This window comes from Filicampus tigris, chromosome 3, assembly GCF_054856515.1.
Source record: "Filicampus tigris isolate MCC_2025a chromosome 3, RoL_Ftig_1.0, whole genome shotgun sequence".
In the NCBI taxonomy this organism is placed as follows: Eukaryota; Metazoa; Chordata; class Actinopteri; order Syngnathiformes; family Syngnathidae; genus Filicampus; species Filicampus tigris.
In genome coordinates this window covers 11,507,183-11,529,172 of record NC_141219.1, presented here as the reverse complement: position 1 = coordinate 11,529,172, position 21,990 = coordinate 11,507,183, and the positions used below count along the sequence as shown (strand labels likewise).

At 38.6% G+C, this 21,990-nt stretch overlaps 3 protein-coding genes and 1 long non-coding RNA gene across 5 annotated transcripts in view; 1 reads left to right on the top strand and 3 right to left on the bottom strand.

Annotated features, from left to right (window-relative positions):
* Positions 1–305: 305 nt before the first annotated feature.
* pdcd5 (programmed cell death 5) lies at positions 306–3,900 on the bottom strand. The gene is made up of 6 exons (XM_086024906.1): positions 3,515–3,900; positions 2,707–2,747; positions 2,023–2,084; positions 1,718–1,809; positions 910–981; positions 306–834 (listed from the first exon to the last, which is right to left on the bottom strand). Exons 1-6 carry the CDS (start codon positions 3,578–3,580, stop codon positions 790–792), a joined length of 378 nt encoding a protein of 125 aa, XP_085881032.1. The 5' UTR covers positions 3,581–3,900; the 3' UTR covers positions 306–789.
* Positions 3,901–3,954: 54 nt separating this feature from the next.
* LOC147149901 (uncharacterized) lies at positions 3,955–11,194 on the top strand. The gene is made up of 4 exons (XR_015086043.1): positions 3,955–4,213; positions 5,471–5,547; positions 6,323–6,442; positions 8,838–11,194. It is a non-coding gene; the product is annotated as an uncharacterized LOC147149901 (long non-coding RNA).
* uraha (urate (5-hydroxyiso-) hydrolase a) lies at positions 6,448–8,392 on the bottom strand. 2 transcript variants are annotated; one of them, XM_086024904.1, is made up of 4 exons: positions 8,309–8,392; positions 7,841–7,971; positions 6,874–7,009; positions 6,448–6,660 (listed from the first exon to the last, which is right to left on the bottom strand). In XM_086024904.1, the coding sequence occupies exons 1-4, from the start codon at positions 8,360–8,362 to the stop codon at positions 6,571–6,573; spliced, it is 411 nt and encodes a 136-aa protein (XP_085881030.1). In that variant the 5' UTR covers positions 8,363–8,392; the 3' UTR covers positions 6,448–6,570. The 2 variants fall into 2 exon arrangements, with proteins under 2 accessions (XP_085881030.1, XP_085881031.1); XM_086024905.1 differs by having other exon boundaries at positions 7,841–7,974; positions 8,309–8,356.
* Positions 9,935–21,990, bottom strand: part of LOC147149900 (heterogeneous nuclear ribonucleoproteins C1/C2-like) — a 42,826-nt gene continuing 30,770 nt past the window's right edge. The window contains exons 3-7 of the mRNA XM_086024900.1: positions 19,552–19,596; positions 14,981–15,153; positions 13,856–13,969; positions 11,751–11,899; positions 9,935–11,201 (exon numbers count right to left, since the gene is read on the bottom strand). Coding sequence (XP_085881026.1) covers positions 11,163–11,201; positions 11,751–11,899; positions 13,856–13,969; positions 14,981–15,153; positions 19,552–19,596 — 520 coding nt within the window. The 3' untranslated portion in view covers positions 9,935–11,162. The remainder of the gene's footprint in view (positions 11,202–11,750; positions 11,900–13,855; positions 13,970–14,980; positions 15,154–19,551; positions 19,597–21,990) is intronic.

Here is a 21,990-nt window from a genome sequence, read left to right as displayed (position 1 = left end):
ACTCCTGTACTGTATGTCTACAAGCCTTTTGATTCAGATATTGAGATGCCAATAATAGCCGGTTTAACAATTAACACCAAAAAGTAAATGTGTTCGCATGATGGTGTTTATGAAAATGTAAGTGCAAAACTTGATGTTATAGTTATAAATCCAACCGAGGCTTACATGTATTACATATTCATGGATATGCATACAAGTATAGGTACACACTATGTATGTACCAATACCATGCCTCTTACGCTAAATGATCTTTGATAGGCATACTAACACAATGCAGAAAATGAACGGCTGGAAAGATACTTGAATTTAAGGCCTTTTTTTGTTTTTTATTTTTTGTAAACATTAAAGAAACATGTCTGCAAAAAGAAGACCAATGTTGCTGGACCAGTTGTGAGAATAATGAGTTGTAATATAAGTAATCATTAAACACATGATTTTTTTCCCAACTTCTGTGGATGAAAATTTGAAACCAAGAAAAAGAAACTCATGAAAATTGAGCGTGAGCGTAAAACAGTCAAGTGTTGTCAAGAATTGAAAAGGAGTAACGCAAATATGAAATGAAACCGCAAGCAAACATTATATTTGATACTGTGTGCATTCTATACAACATCTCTTCAACCATTTTGACAATTCTATCTCATTATTCTCCCCCTTCTGCTGTGTCATTTCCAGAGAGACACAGCAAAAAGCGCAGCATTGCAGGGTGCTAGCAGGAACACACTGGTCAAAGAGTCCCTGTGCAACGCATCGCCTTCATTTCCTGGTTAATTCAACAGCTCCAGTTGTGATTTAATCATCTTCCTCATCCGAATCCATCACCCTGCGCCTATTGAACTGAAAAGAAAAAGCATTCGGATAAATTAGGAACTAGTTGCTGACAATAATCTTTAACCTATTAGTGGAACTTACTGTGACTGTTGTTTTTTTCTCTGTTTGCTTGCTGACTTTTTCTAGGATTTCAACCAAACCTGAATCTGAAATCTGTCAAAAGAGAAAAAAAAAAAAAATCACAACACAGTGGTTATAGCATCCTTAAGTAAATTGATTCATTCTGGGGAAAGATTAACCAAAGAAAACAATATATTCTGGTCTGTGTAGTAACAAGTCTGGTACGGAAAAAACAAAACTACAACAACACATGGTCTGAGGGAAAAAAGTCGCTGTCGGGCTGAAACCTTCTTATTAATCAACCAACACCGCAAGCCGGTCCGTGAAAATTATGCACCCTAGAAGATTAAAAGTATATTAATGTTGAGGATAAGCGGTTCAGAAAATTCATGGATGGATATAGTGTAATGAATACATGTAAGATCACTAATGGGATTTGTTTTCACAAAAGAGTCCTGAATTTTAACTTAAACAATAAATGTTCACATACTTACATTACAGTAGAGTTCATCTTTTTTTCTACATCAATTTCATCTAAAACACATTTTTATATGTCTCTTATTTAGATTGATATTAGATTTGATACAAGACTGTTTAATGTCACTTCAAAATAAAGTGAGAAAAGGGGATGTAAAATGACCCATATAATGATACAAGATGTTTTCCATGTTGCCCGGCTTTACATAAGGGGACTGAACGAGAGTTGATTGTCTAAAAAAAATAAAATAAAAGTGAAATTGATCAAATGTGGACATACTTTTCCACCCGACAGTAATGAAAGAATTACTATAAAGACAAATACATTTCAAGCATTTGCTTATTTACGTACCTTTCCTGCCAATGATCCATACTGAGCCATTTGAATGAGATAATCCTCAACTGAACGGACCTTCTCAGGCTTTACCAAACCCAGCCTGTTCACTGTAGAGAGAAATAAATAATAAAAACATCTTTTAGTAAGAAACATACACAACTCGATGTATCATCAGTCATGATGCAATGAATTTAATATTTTCCTTTATAATGTTAATATGTTCGAAGGTAGCAGGAAACATACAGCACACCCTCTCTGTATGGTTGGATCAACACAATCTTAAATTTAAAGGATATTATTAGTTTTTGGAAAAGACTTACACCTGGCACGAGCAGACTGGTCTAGAACTTGGGACAATATGGAGTTCCTCATCTCTGTCTCTCTGTGATTAAAAGGCCACATTCGTTTAACTACACAAGCAACAATAACATTTTGAAATTTCAAAGTTCAAAGAATGTTACCATTCCACAATCATTCATTTAAAAATTAAACCAACTAAAATGTGCACTCTATTGAGGAGGAGTATAAGGCAAACAAAGAAAAGAATTCTGAGGGCATTGTGTCGATCGCAACTGCACCACTCTCATTGTCTTAGAAGACATTTTGCTTCCAATTTGAGCAGGGTTCACTAGTCCATGCACCAAGAGAATACAATGACCAGAAGGAATACTGAAATGGAAAAAAATAAATAAAACTAAAATAAATAAATACTTTGCGAATATAAAATCAGTATAATGCAATTGCACTAATCTCTCCAGTTTTGTAAGGTTTGTTCAATCATCGAACTTCTAATGAGAAATGTTTTTAACAAAAATGTGATTATATTAGTCAGTGAATACATGGCAGGTCTAGAGCAGAGACAGCAACAGCTAGTCTCACTGTTTAGATATGTGTTGATATCTTGACACACTTAATTATTTTTTTCTTTTTCAGTGTGCCCTATTACTCCTTTGTAATTTGGATTGGTTATCATATGCACTGGAAGGTAATCTATATTATTTCACCTTCGTTTGGCCTCCTCTCCTTGTTGATTCTTTGAGGAATCCTGAAGCAACATAGCACATAGTTAATTTAACATTCATCTTAGAAAGCAAAAATGCAGTCAACACTGTTGATTTTACGATTTACTATTCTACTTTGAGTCAAACTCGAAAAACGTACATTAATTAGACTGTAGAATTTACAGGCTTTGGACACAGACTGCAGTGCTGCATCATATGTTAAGTGTAACGACAACGTTTGTTGCGATCTGATAGTGTATTTAAGGCGTATATAATGTATGGCTATGCATGTACTGTTCATCATTTCATTGTAAAACCACATTTCTACCATAAGTGGGAATAAAGGAATAGTTTGCCTATTACACGCTTATGCAACACAATAGCTCATGAAAACTCGAGGGAGCTCTTCAGTCTGGTTACGATCATTCTAATTTCATGCTACAAACTTGCATATCCCAACAAAGTTTGGCCTTCTATATTTTGTTGAGGTACTAGTACATTTACTGATGAATTGTACCATGATGTTAGCAGTTCAAGTTACAGTCTCAGAATGAGAGGGGTGTGACAGCAAGCTAAGCTAGCAACTTGCTAAAGATTCAATAAGTACTATCACATCGTTAACTTCATATATTAAACCTCAGCTACATTTAGCGTGAGTTTCACTTTATAGCAACACATATCACCGAGGTGACAGCTGATTTACTACAATCTCGATGACAGTTTTAGTCAAACTAGCAAGCAGCCTTGTGTGCTCAGCATCTCCTTATTAGGTAGCTAACGACGCGCTTCCAAAACACTCCTTTGTCCTTACCCCGTGCTTTGCCTGGAGTTCTGCCATCCGTTGCTGTCTGATTGCCGCTAACTCGTCGTCTGCCATGGTTTTCTATAGCGTGGACTGAAAATAATTAGAAATGGTGATATGAACGCTACAATCGCATCGCGGGCAAGGCCCTGGCTAATTTAGGGAGTGTAATCAACGCCGAGCATCGATCAACTACAGGCTAAAGCTATCGAATTCAGAGCGCCACACAATGAAGAAATTAACGATGACGTCTCCAAAAGCCTCAAGTATAGAAATACAATTATCCAATGCGTTATTATGAATTACAATAATACAAGAAAGAGGAACCAATTAAGGGCGAAAACAAGGGAATTTTGTCATGAGGAACAGACTATAAGTGCTTTTCTGTTATGGACAATTTCAAATATATTATCCGGGCATTTCTAGTAATTCCCACGATGCAACGCGCCTTAGTCGGTGAAAACAACCCACTGTATCGTATTGCTTTTGCCTGCATGCGACTATTAGCATATAAAGCTAGCAGAAAATCATGCCTTGAAGTTGTTGTGCGGTTGGATGTCATATCCCAAAGACAACATGATGGAAAACAAATTATCATTCCATATTACTGGCTGGACCGTGAATGTCAGAGAAAGTGGGTAAAAGGAGTCAAGAGAGTGGCACTGGTTGGTTCGGAATGGAAGCTAACCAAGACAGCAGTACTTTGTGGTGAGCACTTTTTAAGTGGTAAGACTCGTTCTCGAGTGTGATAAAAAATCACACTTTTGCCGCTGCAGGCAGATTCTTATAGTAGTCAAATGACATTTCATCACATTTTGAAATCAAAATAGTCCTCACAAATCAAATGACACTGACCCAAAGTTAAATGCTTGCGGATTGTTTGTTTTCACAGACTTCTTGATTTGTGACGTCATTTTGACGTAAACTCGGAATTGTCCATAACGGTAATGTGAAATTCAGGATTTAGATTATATAACATCGCTGAAATTTAATAATGTTTCACAATGCACAACAGGGGATGGAAGGTGGTCTCCACGTGACCACTTCGCAGCGGCCAATTTTACATTATGCACAAGTGGAGATGTTTCGTACAGTTCCTTGTAAACATACTTTGCACATGCCGATCTCCTGGCTGTATGGACTCCATTGAATCTGTGCTTAAGGCATGTAGACCGCCTGTGCTGAATTTAAATGGAATAAAGGGAGCCGCTTCGATTGGCTCGGAATCCCCAAGTTAACTGTGTTCATTCCCCAAATGGTGCAAACGCCCAATTTTAACTGTGGCCGTCTACGAAAATACCTAAAGGAAAAAACTCCACTGATGTGCACAGTCAGACTTCACTTTGCACTAGGCTTGTGTTTGGCATCAAAATAGGGCCCCCCAAAGTTTTTTTTTTTTAACCTTCTCGTGTCACCAGATAGGTGTCAACGTTGGATTAGACTGCACAATGATATACAAACACCACTACGCCTCTATAGCATTAATCCGGAAAGAATCAAGCCATATTGTCCAGTTTTTTTATGTCACCTGCGTGGCGTGTCCCCTCTCAAACTATAAATGACTCCTCTTTGCTGAAATGTTCGCTGCACACGCACGCCTGTCTTCTTGTCCTTGTCCACACCGGGGGCTTGCAGTACGCTTTTTGTAAAAATTGTGGAATAACAGACCAATGTTCACCTTGTTTGCTGTTTCTGGTTGACCCCTTGCAAATTTTTGCAATGCATTATGATATTGTTTTTCTCTCCTCGTTGTCCAATGCTTGTCTGTTGTCCAGCAGTGAGTTTGCACGTTACATCTCACTGGACCCAACATGGACGTACCCGTGTGTTGAAAATGTTGCCAGAAAAGTGAAATATATCAGTAGAAGTGTCTTACTCTTTTGCATTTTTCCAAGCTGAACTGTTAAATTACTACCGATCAAGCCACACGTGAAATTAATGAAGCCTTCCTTTAACTCTGCATAGATGTAATCGATGAAGCACCGCCTTCGCATCTGCATTTCTCCACTTTGAGAGAGACCATTCAGCGCCATTTTCACACAGTAAGTGAAACTTAGTTCATACTTACTAATCATAATTAATAATTGATTATGTGAACTGAAGTATGTACAATGAGAAGAATATGAAGTACAGTATATTTTACAACAATGCCTTGTTTTGCCAGGAATGAACAGCAAATTTGTTCATGTGTATAGCTAGCAAGCTAGAAAGCAATGGTAAAATTAGCCTTGTTACCTAACTGCTAGTTAACGAAGTAGTTGTAGTAGCAGCAGTAGAGGTAAGTAACAACCTATTTTCTTCATAGGGTGTTTATTTAAATGTATGCCTGTTTGCCTTTAAACAGGCTAACAGTTAAGAGCTGCCATTAACGTCTGTTACACAGTAACACAAATGTAAGAAAAAATTGCTGAAGCACTGGTGGTAATTATGTACATTGTTAAATAAAAACAGTGATTAAGTATTTACCAACTATCAAGTTGCGTAAATGTTATCAAGCAATTATATTTGATCTTGGAAAACGAAAATGGGAGCACAAATAAAAGTTGTATGTTTTGATACATGCAAAATATCCCGTGGAACGTTTTGCCAACTCCAAGCATCTGGTAAAACGCTGCATCGCCACATCCTCCAATTTTTGTTTTTTAATGTTTCATTATATTTAGGTGCTGAAAATGTGTTTACTCATACAATGGCATATGTAAGTTTACCTACTAGAAGTAGTGCAATTATTGATCATGACTGAAAATTCTTCTGTTGAATAATATAATTAAACATTTTCCAAGTAGTATAACCAGAGTTTCTAATTCTCTTTTTCAGGAACATTTCTACAACATTCAGAGCAACACAGGCGTTCTTGAATGGAGGGTCAAGACAATTCAACACCAGTCCAAAGCTGCATCAACATCCCATAATGGGATGTTCTTAGAAAGAATACAAGTACGTTTTAGCACATTTGTGTTTTAATTGGAATGGCTACATAAGCTAAGTCAGTCAAACAGATAATGGGATGAATGCTTCCAAGAAAGATGCATGCCAATCGCAGAAGTTCACCACACACTTGGCCTCTAGCTCCCTCTGTACGTACTATACGAGAACTGACTCAAGAGCAGAGGTATGTGGTACTTTTGGTCAGGCTCGTTTATAGTGAAGACTATCTGAAACAAAACACAAAGTTCAGAAAATGTATTAAACGGGTATGTTTTGTATGATAGTCATTAACATTGAATATGAATTAACTGCAGCAGAAATGTGGAAAAACTACAAGAAATGAAGGTGTTTAGGCCTCCTCAGTAAGTGTCAGAACATTGAAAACAAAGAAAAGAGATTAGTTACTTATTCAACGCACATTCATTGGAAGCAAGTCTCACCTCAGCATATGGGTAAAAGGAGGTCTCCCCCATACTTTCCCAGTACTGAGCAGTTTCAAATCGCAATTTGTATACACCACACAGAAACTCCCGTTTTGTGATGAGCCCAGGGAAACGGCCATCAGCATTTGTCTGCCTGTTTGGACAAAAGTTCCAAAATAATGTAGGATTTTATTTGAGGAGATTATGATTTAAACTTTACTACAGACATGTACAGAGAAACATTTCCACAAGTACAAATCAAATGAATTTCAATTCCTTTCTAGACAACCATGACTCACAAGTAGATGTATGCATTTTAGGGTTACTGTATTTTACTTCTGGTGTACATCCTGCATGTGCACAGAGCTGATGCATTTTCTGCGCTAACGCCATTACTGATAACCTAGATTTAAAAATATACAGTATCAATTTGAGGTTTATGCCCTTTTCTTTATTCATTAGATTTACAGTATTTCTCGGCAACATCAAAATCTGACTTCAGTACAGTGCCATGCAAAGTATAATGAATGCCTGGTGCGACTGGCCGAACAATTTTGGTCTGCGGCCGGGTGAGGCGGTGCTGTGGATGCCCCTCCTAAGGTGTATGCTCGCCCTCTTGGCCCCACCCTCTGCACAACCCTGGTTTAAAACCCTAACCCAAGTTTGAAACCCTAACTCTAGTTTAAAACCATGATTTGAAGCCAAAACCACAGTCTTAAACCTAGTTTGAAACACTAACCTGAGTTTGAAACCCTACTCTGAAACCTAAACTCTATATTAAAACCCTAATAGCCCTAACAACGTTGTTGTTGTTTTATTTTTGTTTGTTTTTTTGCACAACTCCATTTTCTATGACAGTTACAGACTTAAACAATGTGTTAACACCAGCTGGTGACTAGTGCCGGATGTTTCTCCCAAGCTGGACAGGCCCCCGCTCACCTGCAACCCTAGTGAGGACAAGAAAATGGATGAATGGATATTTTACCCAGCGTTAATCAACAGCCAGGTCTCAGTTGAGGGATCCAGTCGATGTAGGCTGAGGGATATATTGGCCCCGGGGACACCCTTGGCAGTGTTCAGCACGTGTGTGGTCAGAGGACTTGCCATTGCTCTGATCTACTAAACAATCATCTTATTAGATAGATGGATGGATAGATAGATAGATAGATAGATAGATAGATAGATAGATAGATAGATAGATAGATAGATAGATAGATAGATAGATAGATAGATAGATAGATAGATAGATAGATAGATAGATAGATAGATACATAGATAGATAGATAGATAGATAGATAGATAGATAGATAGATAGATAGATAGATACAGATGGATAGACAAACAGACGGATAGTTCCAGACTTTTAATGCTGCATAGGATACATTCTCAAGGAAATAATCCCTTTGCAGAGTGTTAAAAATTACCTTTTTTTTCGAGCACACAATATGCTTACCTTATTTTCAGGCAAAATATGGCTCTTGAGTTGATGTAGCCTGTTTGCACTCATGTGCACTGACGAATACAATCCCAGGTTGTCTTTCGTCAGCAGCAAACTGGTTGTACAAGAACTAAGCTCCTCCTCATATTTGCTTGCAGCACTTTGTACTTTGTTGGAATTTGTGAAAGTGGGCAGGTCTGGGGCTGAACCACGTGAAGATGAGCACAATGGTGTCATTTTAGGTTTACAGTATTACAGTATATGTGTAGTGCATTTACAGAATACTGTATGTGGTTAAGAGAAAAGATTTTGACAACCAAAACCCAATTAACAGCGTCAACAGTGGTGATTATTAACCACATTCCTGCTGGATGGCACTGCAATGGTTGACATGAGTTCTCGTGTGTTCTGTTCTCTAGGTAGTTTAATGCATATTGGCTACACTATTTTTGCTCAAAATTTAATCTAAAATCATGCTTTACTGAATGAAAGCTCCTTTCAATCTTGGTCTCAGTCAGTCTTTGTTTCTGTTATTGATCCACAGTAAGATGCAAAGAAGGGGTACAGTGCTTCAGAATAGCACCATCCGGTGTTAAGTCAACCGCAGGATTAAAGGTAAGGAAATGTTCCCTTTATTCTAGCACAAGAGCTATCAATTTGCATGTTTGTGGCAGTGTCAACCTGTTGCCCTTTTAGAAGCGGATATCTGAACCCAGACTGTGAAGCAACACATGTAGAAACATAATAACATGAATAACAATAATGATAACAATACTTGGTCACAGGCATATATTATTTATCCTCTTCAAAGAAAGACTAATGTCTGCCATACTGGGAAGCTCGAGTACAATATGTCTGTCTTTCCCCAACATGGCCAAGGTGTGCATACCAGCATGAGCACCATAATGTGCATTGAAGGAGAAAGTGTGACAAAAACAGTTTAATTATGTACTCAAGGGGGGACCTCCGCACTGGGAGGTGTGGCTGGCCTCCCTGCGCTATATGTTTAGGGTCTGCCCCGGTTGATGTGGCCCTGGGGTTTCTGTGGTGGTGATGCTACCCGTGGTCATGGGCTGTCATTCCTCTCAGCGTGGACGAGCTCCCCTTGGGTACTCTTTCCTCATATGGTTTCTGTGCCTTGCCATGCATCTTTTTAAGGTTATGTGTGTGTGTGTGTGTGTGTGTGCAGGTGTGCTTGTGGATGTCTGTCTTTGTGTATAATGCGAGGGAGGGAAGGAAGGCGGGAGTGGGTTCTCTTTTTATGTTGTATTTTGACGTTTTTAATGTACAGCACTTTGAGTTGCACCTTATGTGTGAAAAGTGCTGTATAAATAAAATTTGATTTGATGTGATCTGTAATTTTATTTAATTATGCCATCAACATATGTTTTCATAGAGTATAATATAATGGAATGCTAGTTTTCTCATTTAAAAAATACATTGCAACAATTTTGTTTTTTGGGGGGTAGGGGGGAACAGATTTATAGCATTTGCATTCATTTCAATGGGAAAAGATGATTGTATTAGGAGTGTTTTGAGTTGCAAGCATGGCAACAAAACAAATTAAACTCACATCTCAAGGCACCACTGTACTTCATGCCATCACTTGTACCTCATTGGTGGAATAAAAACACACTCCCATGACCTGTTTAGTCAATATGAAAATACCTTTACTAGTGACAATGAATATTTTCCACTTGGCTCATCTGAAGAATGGCGACAAAAACATGTAACACCATATAATTTATAATAACATAGTTGTTTTTGTATCCAGGTATTTTTGTACAAAATAAAGCAAAAGTGAAATCAGACAGTTGAACACTTACAGTTAAGTTTACAATAATGCACAATATTACACACTGACCTAGGTCACAACACTTTGACACAACTCTGTGCCAAAGTCATGGTGGAAGAGAGTTGTAGCGTTTTCCTAATTCTTTAAAAGTACTAAAATGACTCCAAAATGGCATACTTATACATACAGGATAACAGAATTGCCCTCTTTGTTGAGTAAATGCCATGTGACTGACTAATCTCTATGAATTACTTGCACTGTGAGGTCTGAAACCTTCAATGTATGGCATGTGAGTAGATTGACAGAGAATTTGTTTCCACGTAAACAGTACATTCATACTGTATTCTGAAAATACTAAGTATAACCATTTGTGAGGTGTGCACATTGTTTTAACAGCATGTGCTTATTCAGTATACCTCATTCCGTTAAATGGACTGAAGTCTAAATTGAGGACCCTTTTAAATCATTTTTTTCTGTCCTTGCTCAAGTAAAACCCATGAGGCAGCAGAAACATTCTTGTCCTTTTCGCAACACGTAAATTGTCATGTATGATCTTGCCTGACATTCTGAACTCCATTCAAAAGGAGGCTTAAGTGATTGCGATAAACAGAAATTAGTACCAGATTATTTTGATGTTCTCACCAGGGGATTCCAATTCCTCATTTGGATTAACACTGCAATTCTTTATTTGGATTATTGCTGCAGCCTTTGTGTTCATGCAAATACAGTGGAACAGAACAATAGGAATGCATACGGACGCAGGATTCTGCCTCCAGGTGTCTTTCACAACTACCGGTACTCTAGAAATAATAAGATTTAACTCCTTCCTGCTCAGTCCATCCTAAAACATCTTCTCCTTTGCATGTATGAGTATATTTTCATTTGTGTTCTTGTTGCTTTTTTCACTAAAATGCAGCTAGAGCGGCAGCAACAAGTCAAATTTACAGTGTTGTTTGATATGTGCACTTCCAGTGGAATAAAGATACTGTGTTGGCTTGATCGTTTCGTTTGCTGTTCTCTTCCACAACATTTGTCACTCCATTCTTGTATTCTGCACTTTGTTGTCTTCAAGCCTCATATTTCCTCTTCGGGGTCTGAGCTGTGATTGTTCATCTGCCACATAAAACAAAGAGAAGCTTAATGACACCGCAGGCTTAGAATGACTCAGATTCAATTGAAAATAGATTAAACAGTGGTCTTTCTGATTGCGCATTCATAACGTTTCCTTAATTCCCTCTAAAGCATAATATAAATAACCTAACAAGTGTCCATCGATCCCTTCATCCATCTTCTATACTGTTTATCCTGTTTAGGCTTGTGGTGAGCTGGATTTCAGGCAAAACGTGGATTGGTCGCTAAATGATGGCACATGTACAGTATTGTAGAGACAGACAAACATTCTCATTCACACTGAGTGTGAGTTCAATTCACACTGTAACACAATCTGTGACAGGTCTCCAGTCATCTAAATATTAGGAACACAGTATAACTCAATATAGTTAAGTATGGACCCAAAATACAGCCGCTAAACCAGATTGAGTAAATAAATTTGTTTTGTACTTTACAAATTAATTTGGCCTGTGAGGATATGGAATGCTATCACCAAACAAAAACATAAGGACATTATCATTATTATGTCTCATCTGAGTTGTTTTCATTTACCATATGGTGGTTTTCATTGAGCCCTCTCAGTTCTGAGGTCTCCCTGTGGATTTGATGGTGGGAGCTGGGTGGGGAGAGGGAAGAAAGGGAGTGCTCTGGACTGCTTGCGTACAGCGAGCAAGCTGGACTATCCTCCCTCAAAGGGGAGCCTGCGAATGAACAGTGAAAACATTCAAACATGGAACTATGGATGAAAAAGAAGCAATAGTCTGAATCAGGTATTGAGTTTGCTTGTATCATGGTGTGGAATATTTGTATGTTGTTACATCAAGAAATGAGCAGAGTGACAGATTGTAGATACACGTATCGTTGTTGTTTCCAGGCGCCACCCAAAAGATATAAGGTGTAGGCTACTTTCAAATAACTTTGACACAGTTAAAGGTTCATGTCAAGTGAATAGCCAAATCAGCGAGTGTACATACATGCTAAACAGAGGTGGGCATTTTACTAAAGTTTGCCGGTCCGTCATTAGTCATTCGTCTGCAGTCTGGGTACCCGTCCATCATCCATCAATCCCTTACTTTTTCAAGCCAAACCAAACTGTAATCGTCTATCGGTCTCTTCGTCATGACATTTTAACCGCGCTTTCGTCAGTAAACTTCCAAGGTCCGTCAATCGTCAATCCGGAAATAAAACAAAGGTCCAACAGATGAAAAATCCATCCATCCATCCATCCATTATCTGAACCAATTTGATTAAAATGATAAATGGAGTGCACAATGTACATCATAATGTGTCAGTTTGCTATTAAAAACAGCTTTACACTCACATACATGTGACATTCCACATAGCCTCACTGACGGACAGACGGACTGGTCCATCGGTCGGACGGAATGCCCACCTCTGATGCTAAATACAAACTCTTTTCTTGTCTAACATCTTGAAATAAACATTGCCTGACCAACATAACATGGCATGAATGTTTGTAGTGGTATATAGTGGCTTTATATATTGCTGTAATTCAATGTATAAGAACAGTGAAAAGGCGTAAATATAAATGCCTTTGTTATCAATGGTAGCATTTTATAGTGATGGCAAAATCAGAAATGTAACAAAATAGATTGTTTGAACTTGCCAATGAGCCCACACTAATTGCTGTAAACGTCTGTGTCACTAATACATGTTTTTTAATGATTCACAAATAGTTTATAGCATTATTATTAATAAATTTAATAAGATGCAAGTCTGAGGGTAGCATTTTTTCTGAAAATTGTCTGAAGATTAGCACAGATGCTAATATAAATCTTTAGTCTAATAGCGTAATGGCCCAATCCTTTTTTTAAAAATGTTTTTGGAAAACAAGGAAAACAAAAACTAATTCAACAAACAAGAAAAGACCATTTACGCCTAATAATGTAATCGCCCAATTCCTTTGTGAGCATTTTCGTAAAACAAGAAAAAACCCATGACAAATTCAACAAACAAGAAGAGTTTAGTTGCCTACATTATTTCTTTTTTAGTTTTGGCAACTAGTTCAGGTTGTACCCCACCTACTGGCCGAAGACAGCTGGGATAGGCTCCAACACACCCTCAACCCTCGTGTGTATGAGCGGTTCGGAAAATAATGGATGGATGGTTGCTTTTTACATGACTTAAATGACTCAATTTCTTCAGAGACATTAATTTATCTCATGATTCCTAACCTGGCTCTATAATGTGTTCAGATGTCCACACGAGGGCAGCAACAGCTCTCGTGTTCAGTATAGTGTGTTGTTCCAATTTTATATTGTTCAATTTTAAGGCATCGTGTGTCACAGTGCTTCCAACCACACTGTTTGTTCAGCATGTTATTAAACTGCCATGAGTCCCCATCTCCCCACTGCAGTTGATATCGACCTTGTTCAACATTTCAAAATTCCTGACTGGTGGAAAAATAATGGGTTTGTCAGGTAAAACACCAACCCCGACTCCCAATCACTCAGAAGCAACGGCTCCTGAATGATTTTGATCACGCGTTTGACTCGTGGAACAAATTGAGCAGAAATCCCAAATCTTGCATTTCACTGTAGTCTGCCTAAAATGTTCGGGACGTGAAAATAGATGATGTATCGTTTGACCTCCCTGCACCTTTTTGCCACTGCGGTCTTTACAAATGACAGCCTCACCTTTATGGTCACTCGTGTGTGTGTCCATCCTGTCAAGACTGTCAAGCAGCCCATCGATCTGTGTCTTTATCAGAGTCAGCTCCTTTTTAATCACCTGCAACTCCTCCATGTCCACTGCAGGGACAGAGGAAGGACCAAGATGTGAACCACATCTACAAAAACAGTTGAACCACTGACACACTTCATTCTTTACAGATTAATTGATTATGACTGGTTCTAAGACATATTTTAAAAAGCAGATAATCCTAAGACTTTTGGTGTTGTATGCTTATATTTCTAGATGCTATGATATGCTAAGGAGGCATTGGCAGACTCTGTTTAGGGCTCTAAAGCTCAGATTTAGGTATCACTTAAATCATTCTGCAAACATGCAGTTGCTTAATGCATGGGTCTACAAATTTTGAAGTGGTTCTCAAAATCAAGTGATTCCCTTGTTTCAAGACATGAATAAATAAAAATGAAAATAACAGAAAAACTCTGGTTTTTATCGGAAAGCTACAATTTTTCTTTTGGAGTGACTGTATGAGGCAAAAATGTAAATGTATATTAGGCAATTATGTAAATGTGTACTGGACTGCATTTTTTTCTCCCACAAATAACATGCCGTGGGTCCCAAAAGTCACTTTACACATGATTTTTTTTGTATTTTGTTTCAAGTATTATTTGCAGAGATTTGAGACCATCAGCATCTGACAGTTTAGGCTTTGCAGTTTTCGTAAGTATTGCATTCACTTGCCCATGGCTCGCCAATTGACACTGCAGCAGCTTTCAAAAAGTGCCACCTTCCTAGAAGTTTTTCTGTCCCCGAGTGCAGTGCAGCACCAGTTTGAGAAGCTTTATGGTCAACTGAAATCTGTGTGGGTAAAGTGTGATCACTTTCCGAAGCATCCGTGTGGGACCAGTGTGACTGCTGTTGGGGACAGAAAAACATCTTTCCAGGCAGCAATTTTGCATCTCCGCTCCAATGTCAACGGGCGAGCCATAGGCAAAGGAATGATGGTAACAAAAACTACAAAGCCTGAGCTGTCAAGAGCACATGGCTTTACATCTGTCCGAAATAAAGAGAAGTCTTCTTGTTCTCAGCATGGTGTCTAATGCAATCTGAGATACATCAATGCTACTCACACTTGACTGTGGTGGAACTAGTGGAGTGGGCTCTGGAGCTTTTGTAGTGGGTTCTGTCTCGACTGCGTCTGTGCTTAGAGGAGTAGGAAGAAGAGCGCGATCGTTTGGGCAGACTCGGTCCCATTGAAGGCAGGGGAGACAGGGATGCTGGGACACGCTGGTAGTCATACACCCTACAATGCAAACAGACATAAAATAAAATGAAGCTTAATCTATGTATCAGGGAAGATAATATACACCTAGATGCTGATAATCTTAATATTTTAACATTTGTGCTATAATGAAAATCTGAAAAGGTTTTTTAAACTCCCATGTCGAACAAACATGTGGTTACTAGAGATGAGATGAAAAATATTGAGTGCAAGAAGGAAAAGTGAAATGACATTCATTATGAATTGTTACGATTAAAAACATGATAAGAAATAGTACAAGAGATTGACAACCGCAAAGATTATTAATGAAATCTGTTACACAAGTACTGAAAATGTCTGACATGCATTTAAAATAAAATGAAAAAAAACCCACCAGTTTTAATTTCTTAATATGTGTCTTAATATGCTATTAAATATTACTTTTCGTGTTTGATTATTTTTGCTCTGGAATTGGCCCATCCTTGTGGAGGGCCATGTCTCTATCTGCCTCTGAATGTAATTGGTCCTGCCATGGTCAATCAATAGCTCACCACCAGGCAAGGGATGCCACTGACACCCTGTCAGGCCAATTTCCTGCCGGTTACACTAACTCAACTGTGTGTCAAGTTGCCATTAAAAAAACAAAGTTGTACTCAATACTGACTTAATCACTACTTGCATTTACTACAGTCACATGATCAATCAAAGCCCTGATCCATTCAATCACAACAAAGATGCAGAAATCTAATAAATGACCTGAGCCTTGAGCAACAATGATGTCATTTTCTGTCAATAGCAAGTGGCAAAATGGCCACCTCCCTGCTCCATATGTTCTATGCACCTTCACTAGTCTAAACATGGCATTCTGATTAATATTGTATTTGTGGAATATGAATTAGGCAGTAAAATTCACCCATTTTTAGCCATCTCAGGGGGCTGCCATTTTGTCACTTCTGTTGACTGAAAATGACATCACCATTGCTCAAGGCTCAGGTAACGACCAATCACGGCTCACCTGTTTTCTGAAGCTGGGCCATGATTGGTCGTTACCTGAGCCCTGAGCAACTGTGATGTCATTTTCAGTTGACAGCAGCTGGCAAAATGGCCACCCCCTGAGATGGACAAAAAAATATATTCCACAAACGCAATATTAGAATACCATGTTTTGACTAGTGGGACTACATAGAACATATTCTTTTAAATAATTTTTGGGGGTTGACCTCCCCTTTAAATGTGAAATTGTCATTTTGTTTTATTTATTTTGGAGTAACTATACATGGGGGCAAAAGCATTGGAACACATGTCCATTACACTTACAGGGAGCAAAAATGTAAGTACTATATGAAGTAGATCCCACTTTGCAACTGTACATTGTCAGTTTTTCTGAGAAGACTTTCTCCAAGATGTTGGAGTGTGTCTGACAATATTTGACTGTTCATACAGAAGGCGAGAAGGCCTTACTCACACTAAATCACAACAAAGACTCTGATGCAAATAAGTACAAAGATAATGCACATTCATAACTGCACATTTAAGATGATTTCTTTACTATATAGACCAAGACTGTCATTTTCTTTCTTTCATTCTCAACTTTCTTTATGGTTTGCTGCCTTTTGTGAGGTCAGAGGTCACTGGTGAAAGTTGTTTAATGGGACTGGGGTCAGCGGTCCACACCAAACGCATCCAAACATGCATTTAGGGACCGCAGTTTGTGTACTGGAAACAGGAATAGAGTTTTCCTGGTTTTCCTTAAACCTGTTCCCGCAACGTTGGAATCCTTGTCCAAAATGTTTTGATGGATTGATTGAAATTCAGGGATGTCTGATTGATTCATAACTTAATAATTCAGAGGTCTATCCCAAGACTTTTTCCTATATAATATTTAAAAGAATTGACTTACATGGGTTGTTGCAAATACTTTGAGCAAAGCAAACAACAAGAGGCAGGCAAGCTGTCGGCAGCTAGCACTTAATGTAGGTTTACTGATTGAGCTGTTAGCCAATCAGTTAGTCTTTCAGTCACAGCTCCGAGAAGTGTTTTCTTTGCTTTTCCACTCTGATGTCCTCTGAAGCCTCTCTGCTGAGCCGAGAGCTCAGACAAACTGTGCTCATCAGTGGCGTGCGCACATACCCGCACATGCAGACACGCTTCACTGTGTCACATCAGGATGAAGTGTATTAGGCTGCCAAAAATGTGTGAGATTAGAGGCTTTGAGTATTGTCCATGTGGCGAGACATAGAGACCAAATGGCTCATGGGAGTTAAAGTCCCTCAGAGAAGTTTGCAGGGGCACACAGACAATGTGTTGTTACACTGGCTCTGAAGTGTCATCCTAGAAAATGGAAGCTCAGAAGATGACAGAGGATTACAGCAAAGTGTGTGTATGTGCGTGTGTGTTTTTAGGTGTGGGTGTGTGTGTGTGTGTGTGTGTGTGTGGGTGTGCATGCACATGTTTGTCCCCATGGATTAGAGCCCCGTGGAAAGCAGCTTTGTCAACTCGAGCAGTTATCTTTGTCTCTGAACTTTTCCTTCATTTTTGCACAAGGTGAAACTGGACAATAACAATGACATCAGTCTGTGTCACACACTGATAATAGGAAACGCTAGTGCGCAAATGCAAATGCATACAGTTCTTGCAGAGTTTGCATGTAAAAATGTGCGTACACAGTAGATACACAAACATACACACACACTCAGCTGCCTGTCACTTATGCTAGCCAGCAGCATGGGGTAATCATGCACTGTGTTAAAACAAATTGAAAATCAGTGGCAAGTGTTGCCCCCCTGAGCAAAGGCAGGAAAATGCAGAGCAAGGAAAACAGCATCGAGGAAAGCATGACAGTTAATACACAAAGCAACAGTGCATCAATGTGTGTGTTTGTGCGCGTAAGGCTGGGGAATGTATGAAGGTCCCTGAGCAATTTCAGTCTTGGAGCAATAATACAAAGTCATTCTCAGCAGCAGTCTTTCAAGCTAAATGCTACACTGCAAAGTGTTTTGTGCTAATATGAAATAAATGTAAAAAAAACCCCACTACTAATAGGCAAAAAGCAGTAGACCAAATAGGCAGGCTTTATGTTTTGAGCTGAATCAGACGATAAACTGACTTGCCACATTTGGTACACTTGCACGATCTAATGAAATTTAGATTTATAAATGATATTGGTTAGTTTGGATTGATTCCTAGAGATGTATTTATTTCTCATTATCTTAATTATTGTGTTTGTAGTTTTCATTGGTGTACAATTCCAAAAACATGAATGCTAGGTTCACTGAAGACTCGAAATTGTACATTAGTGCGATTGGCAACCGGTCCAGGATGTACCCTGAATCCATAAGGTGTAGAAAATGGAAGAATGGATCTGAAGTTTTAACTCCAGCCAAATGTGCAGTCTAGATCAGATCCAGAACATAGCGTAGTTTGCCATTACAGTTTCGGATCATGCATACACACAGCATTTTGTTTAAACTAAATTAGATTTGACTGAACAAATATAGTGTTTTTAAATTTATAGTTTTATTGTTGACTACATGTCGTGTTGTATTTCTTTTTAAAAATCTTCACAAAAATAGATAGATAGATAGATAGATAGATAGATAGATAGATAGATAGATAGATAGATAGATAGATAGATAGATAGATAGATAGATTTCTGTGTCATACCCTCTTGCTTGAGGTTGTCAATGATGGCCTTCTGGACACCAGTCAGGTCGGCAGTCTTACGGCAGATTGCAGTTTTGAGTAATGAATCAGGCTGGGAGTTTTTAAAAGCCTCAGGAATCGTTTGCAAGTGTTTCGAGTTAATTTGTTGATTTAGATGATTAGGTTAGTAGCGCGTTTAGAGTACCTTTACATGATATGCTAATTTTTTTAGATAGGAATTTTGGGTTTTCATGAGTTGTATGCCAAAATCATCAGTATTAAAACAATAAAACACCTGAAATATTTCAGTTGGTGTGCAATGAATCTAAAATATATGAAAGTTTAATTTTTATCATTACATTATGGAAAATAATGAACTTTATTACAATACGCTAATTTTTTAGAAGGACCTGTACATGTTGTCCGGATATAGCAGACATCGAATAACTCAACAGAGGAAACAGCACAAATACTATAATAACAATATAGATAAGAAGTACTTTCACGTCAGAATTCAAATAAATTATATATATATATATATATTAGAAAAATTGTCTTCAATAGTCTGCAAAACACTCCCTTGTCTTCAACTGAGCAATCTGCAGATGCAACATTACACCTGTACATATTTTGTATTAATACATGATATATTATTTTGCAGCCTAAAAGCTTATACTTACACATGTACAGCTCAAGTTGACTGACAACTCGTGAGGCATTCATTAACAGGCATAGCAAAACAAATTATAGAGATGACGACTGTGTGTGTCAGGTGTGTGTCCTGCTTCCTGCCAGTACCTGTCATAGTAGTCTTCATAGCTGTCATCCAGGTCATGCTCAGTGCTGCAAGAGGGAGGCAAAGAGGAGAGGGGAGGGACTGGTTAGTAAAGTATTTGTCAAAACTACACGTTATGCTCCCAGGATGTCAACATGCTGCAGTTACAGCATACAATCACTTCATCTGGAAAGATTACAGTCTTTATGATCTCCAGCCAAGAGGAAAAAAGGGCAGTTGGATTTGTTCTGCTACAGTATGCAAGGTGAAAATCCATATATACACTCGTATACTGTATATTGTAAGGCAATGCAAGGTTGTAGCGCTGAGTGAAAGCATCACCTCCATGTGTGATGAGGGATGCTCTGAGCCAGAGAGAAAAGTGACACAAAGCCTGAATGAGATTACACTGTGCGTGTCAGACTTCAGCATTCCTCCCTAATGCCTGCACATTGCTGCTAATAATCCCTCATGTCGCTACCCCGCTGACTCTCATTGTCCTTTCATTCAACCGAGGTGCTTTCTCCTAATTCAGACCCAACTTCATCATCTCCATTACTCAATTCCTCCGTCCCTCTCCAATGCATTTTTAGGATTTTAAAGCTGAACAATCATAAATTGAATCGGATCAAAACTGCACATGTTCAGGGATACCTGCCTCCTGGACTGTACAGTATATGCCTACACTTGGTCAGTAAGGTTTTTACAGTCAAGGAACCAAGCTTAAGTGGGTATTCAAAAAGGCCTCTGCATCTTCATAAGTGTTTGAAGTCTTTTACTAAATATTATGCAATCAAAATATAGGTTTGTACTATTATTTTATGAAAAGAAAAGTGAAAATGGTATCATTGCATTTAACAATTTCATCCATCCATTATCTCTACCGCTTATCCTCACAAGGGTTAGTGCTGGAGCCTATCCCAGCTGTCTTCGGGCAGTAGGCGGCTGACACCCTGAATTGGTTGCCAGCCAATTGCAGGGCACACAGAGACAAACAAACATCTGCACTCACAATCACACCTAGGGCCAATTTCCAATTAACCAACCAAGCATATTTTGGAATATGGGAGGAAACCCAGTGATTTCTGACTAATGGCACAATTTACCCCACACTTGGGGCAAGTTGGGTAACAATCCACTTTTTATTTCTAAAGCTATATTTCGCAAACAGTTCATTTCAGAACCAAAGTGATTGCTCCCAGGGATGCACAACATTCTAAACTATATGTGCATATTTTAGTTGGAGGCATTACCGTGATCCCCTTGTGTAAAAGGCACTTTAAGTAAAAATTGTCACTACTTACTCCACTCTCCCCTAATCGCCTATAGGCCAGTTCACCTATGATTTTAAATGGGCTTCCGTTAGCATCTCCGACTATCAACTTCGACAAACTAACACTCGCGCGTCTACGTTTGTGGGATCTTTCTGGTTCCTCACGGAAATCTGACACATTGCTTGCAAAGCCTTAAAAAACATTCACACAACCAACATTTGATGGGATCTTCTTTATCCCATGCCAAACATCGCCAAAGTTGAAGGGACATCCAAGCTGTTTTAACAAACATATAAAAATGGCACCACCTCTTTGAGTTTCTTGGTTTCCTCTGTGTAAGATGTGCAACTTTTCAAAAACTCACTACTTCACATTGTGGCACACAGGCTAAAAGTTTAAGAAGAATTGGTTTCAAGGTGGCTGTAAGTGAACAAAACGGGGACAGCACGTTGACAAAGGAGATCGACATGATTAATTTCAGTGCTGGAAAAAAAACAGGAGAAAGTAAATCTTTACAAAGATGTAGCATTATAATGTAAAAAAAAGAAAAAAAAACAAGCAAAAGCAAAAAAAAAAAAAGGAAGCCATCAGTACTTCTCAGTGTGAATGGTCGTTTCCATTCTGTGATTGAGAGGTGATCTGTCCAGTGTGTATTTGGCCTCTTCCATAAAGTTGCCAAACTGATAAAGCTCCAGATTTCTGTTCACTTTGACTTTCACTTTGATTATGGATGGATGTACATTACGATAAAGTAGTCTAGGCAGGAATCTGACAAATTTCAGAGCATCCTATTAGCACACATCCAAATGACAACACATGCTCCAGCACTAAATTGGCAACATTATTTTTCCAGGTTGCTTCAACATATTTTGGAAATGTAACACACTCCCAGTCTGTGCCATCTGCTCATGGGTAGCTCGGGGAGGCAGACTCTCAGTGGAGGACAACCAAGATGTCATTTTTAATGTTGGAAGAAGGGCATGCCGTCACAATTACACTTGCGCTTTTATGTTGGAAACATCCTTGTTGCGCTTGTGTGCATCTAAACCCATTTTGGATTTGACTTTAATTATGTTCTCTACTCACAGTGGCACTTGTCTGTCTCATACCAGATGGCTTCCTACACTCAGGAGACAGCCACAAAATAATTCATAATGGGAGCTTGTGGTGAAGCTGTGCACATGCCAA

Excerpts from the sequence above, each read along its gene's own strand:
- pdcd5 (XM_086024906.1), bottom strand. The coding sequence starts at position 3,580 with ATGGCAGACGACGAGTTAGCGGCAATCAGACAGCAACGGATGGCAGAA. Across the intron at positions 2,748-3,514 it reads AACTCCAGGCAAAGCACGGG|GATTCCTCAAAGAATCAACA; the intron begins GTAAGGACAAAG and ends ATGTTGCTTCAG. Across the intron at positions 1,810-2,022 it reads CCAGTCTGCTCGTGCCAGGT|TGAACAGGCTGGGTTTGGTA; the intron begins GTAAGTCTTTTC and ends TTCTCTCTACAG.
- uraha (XM_086024904.1), bottom strand. The coding sequence starts at position 8,362 with ATGAGTGCAAACAGGCTACATCAACTCAAGAGCCATATTTTGCCTGAA. Across the intron at positions 7,972-8,308 it reads ATATTTTGCCTGAAAATAAG|ATCAGAGCAATGGCAAGTCC; the intron begins GTAAGCATATTG and ends ATTGTTTAGTAG. Across the intron at positions 7,010-7,840 it reads TGGCTGTTGATTAACGCTGG|GCAGACAAATGCTGATGGCC; the intron begins GTAAAATATCCA and ends TTGTCCAAACAG.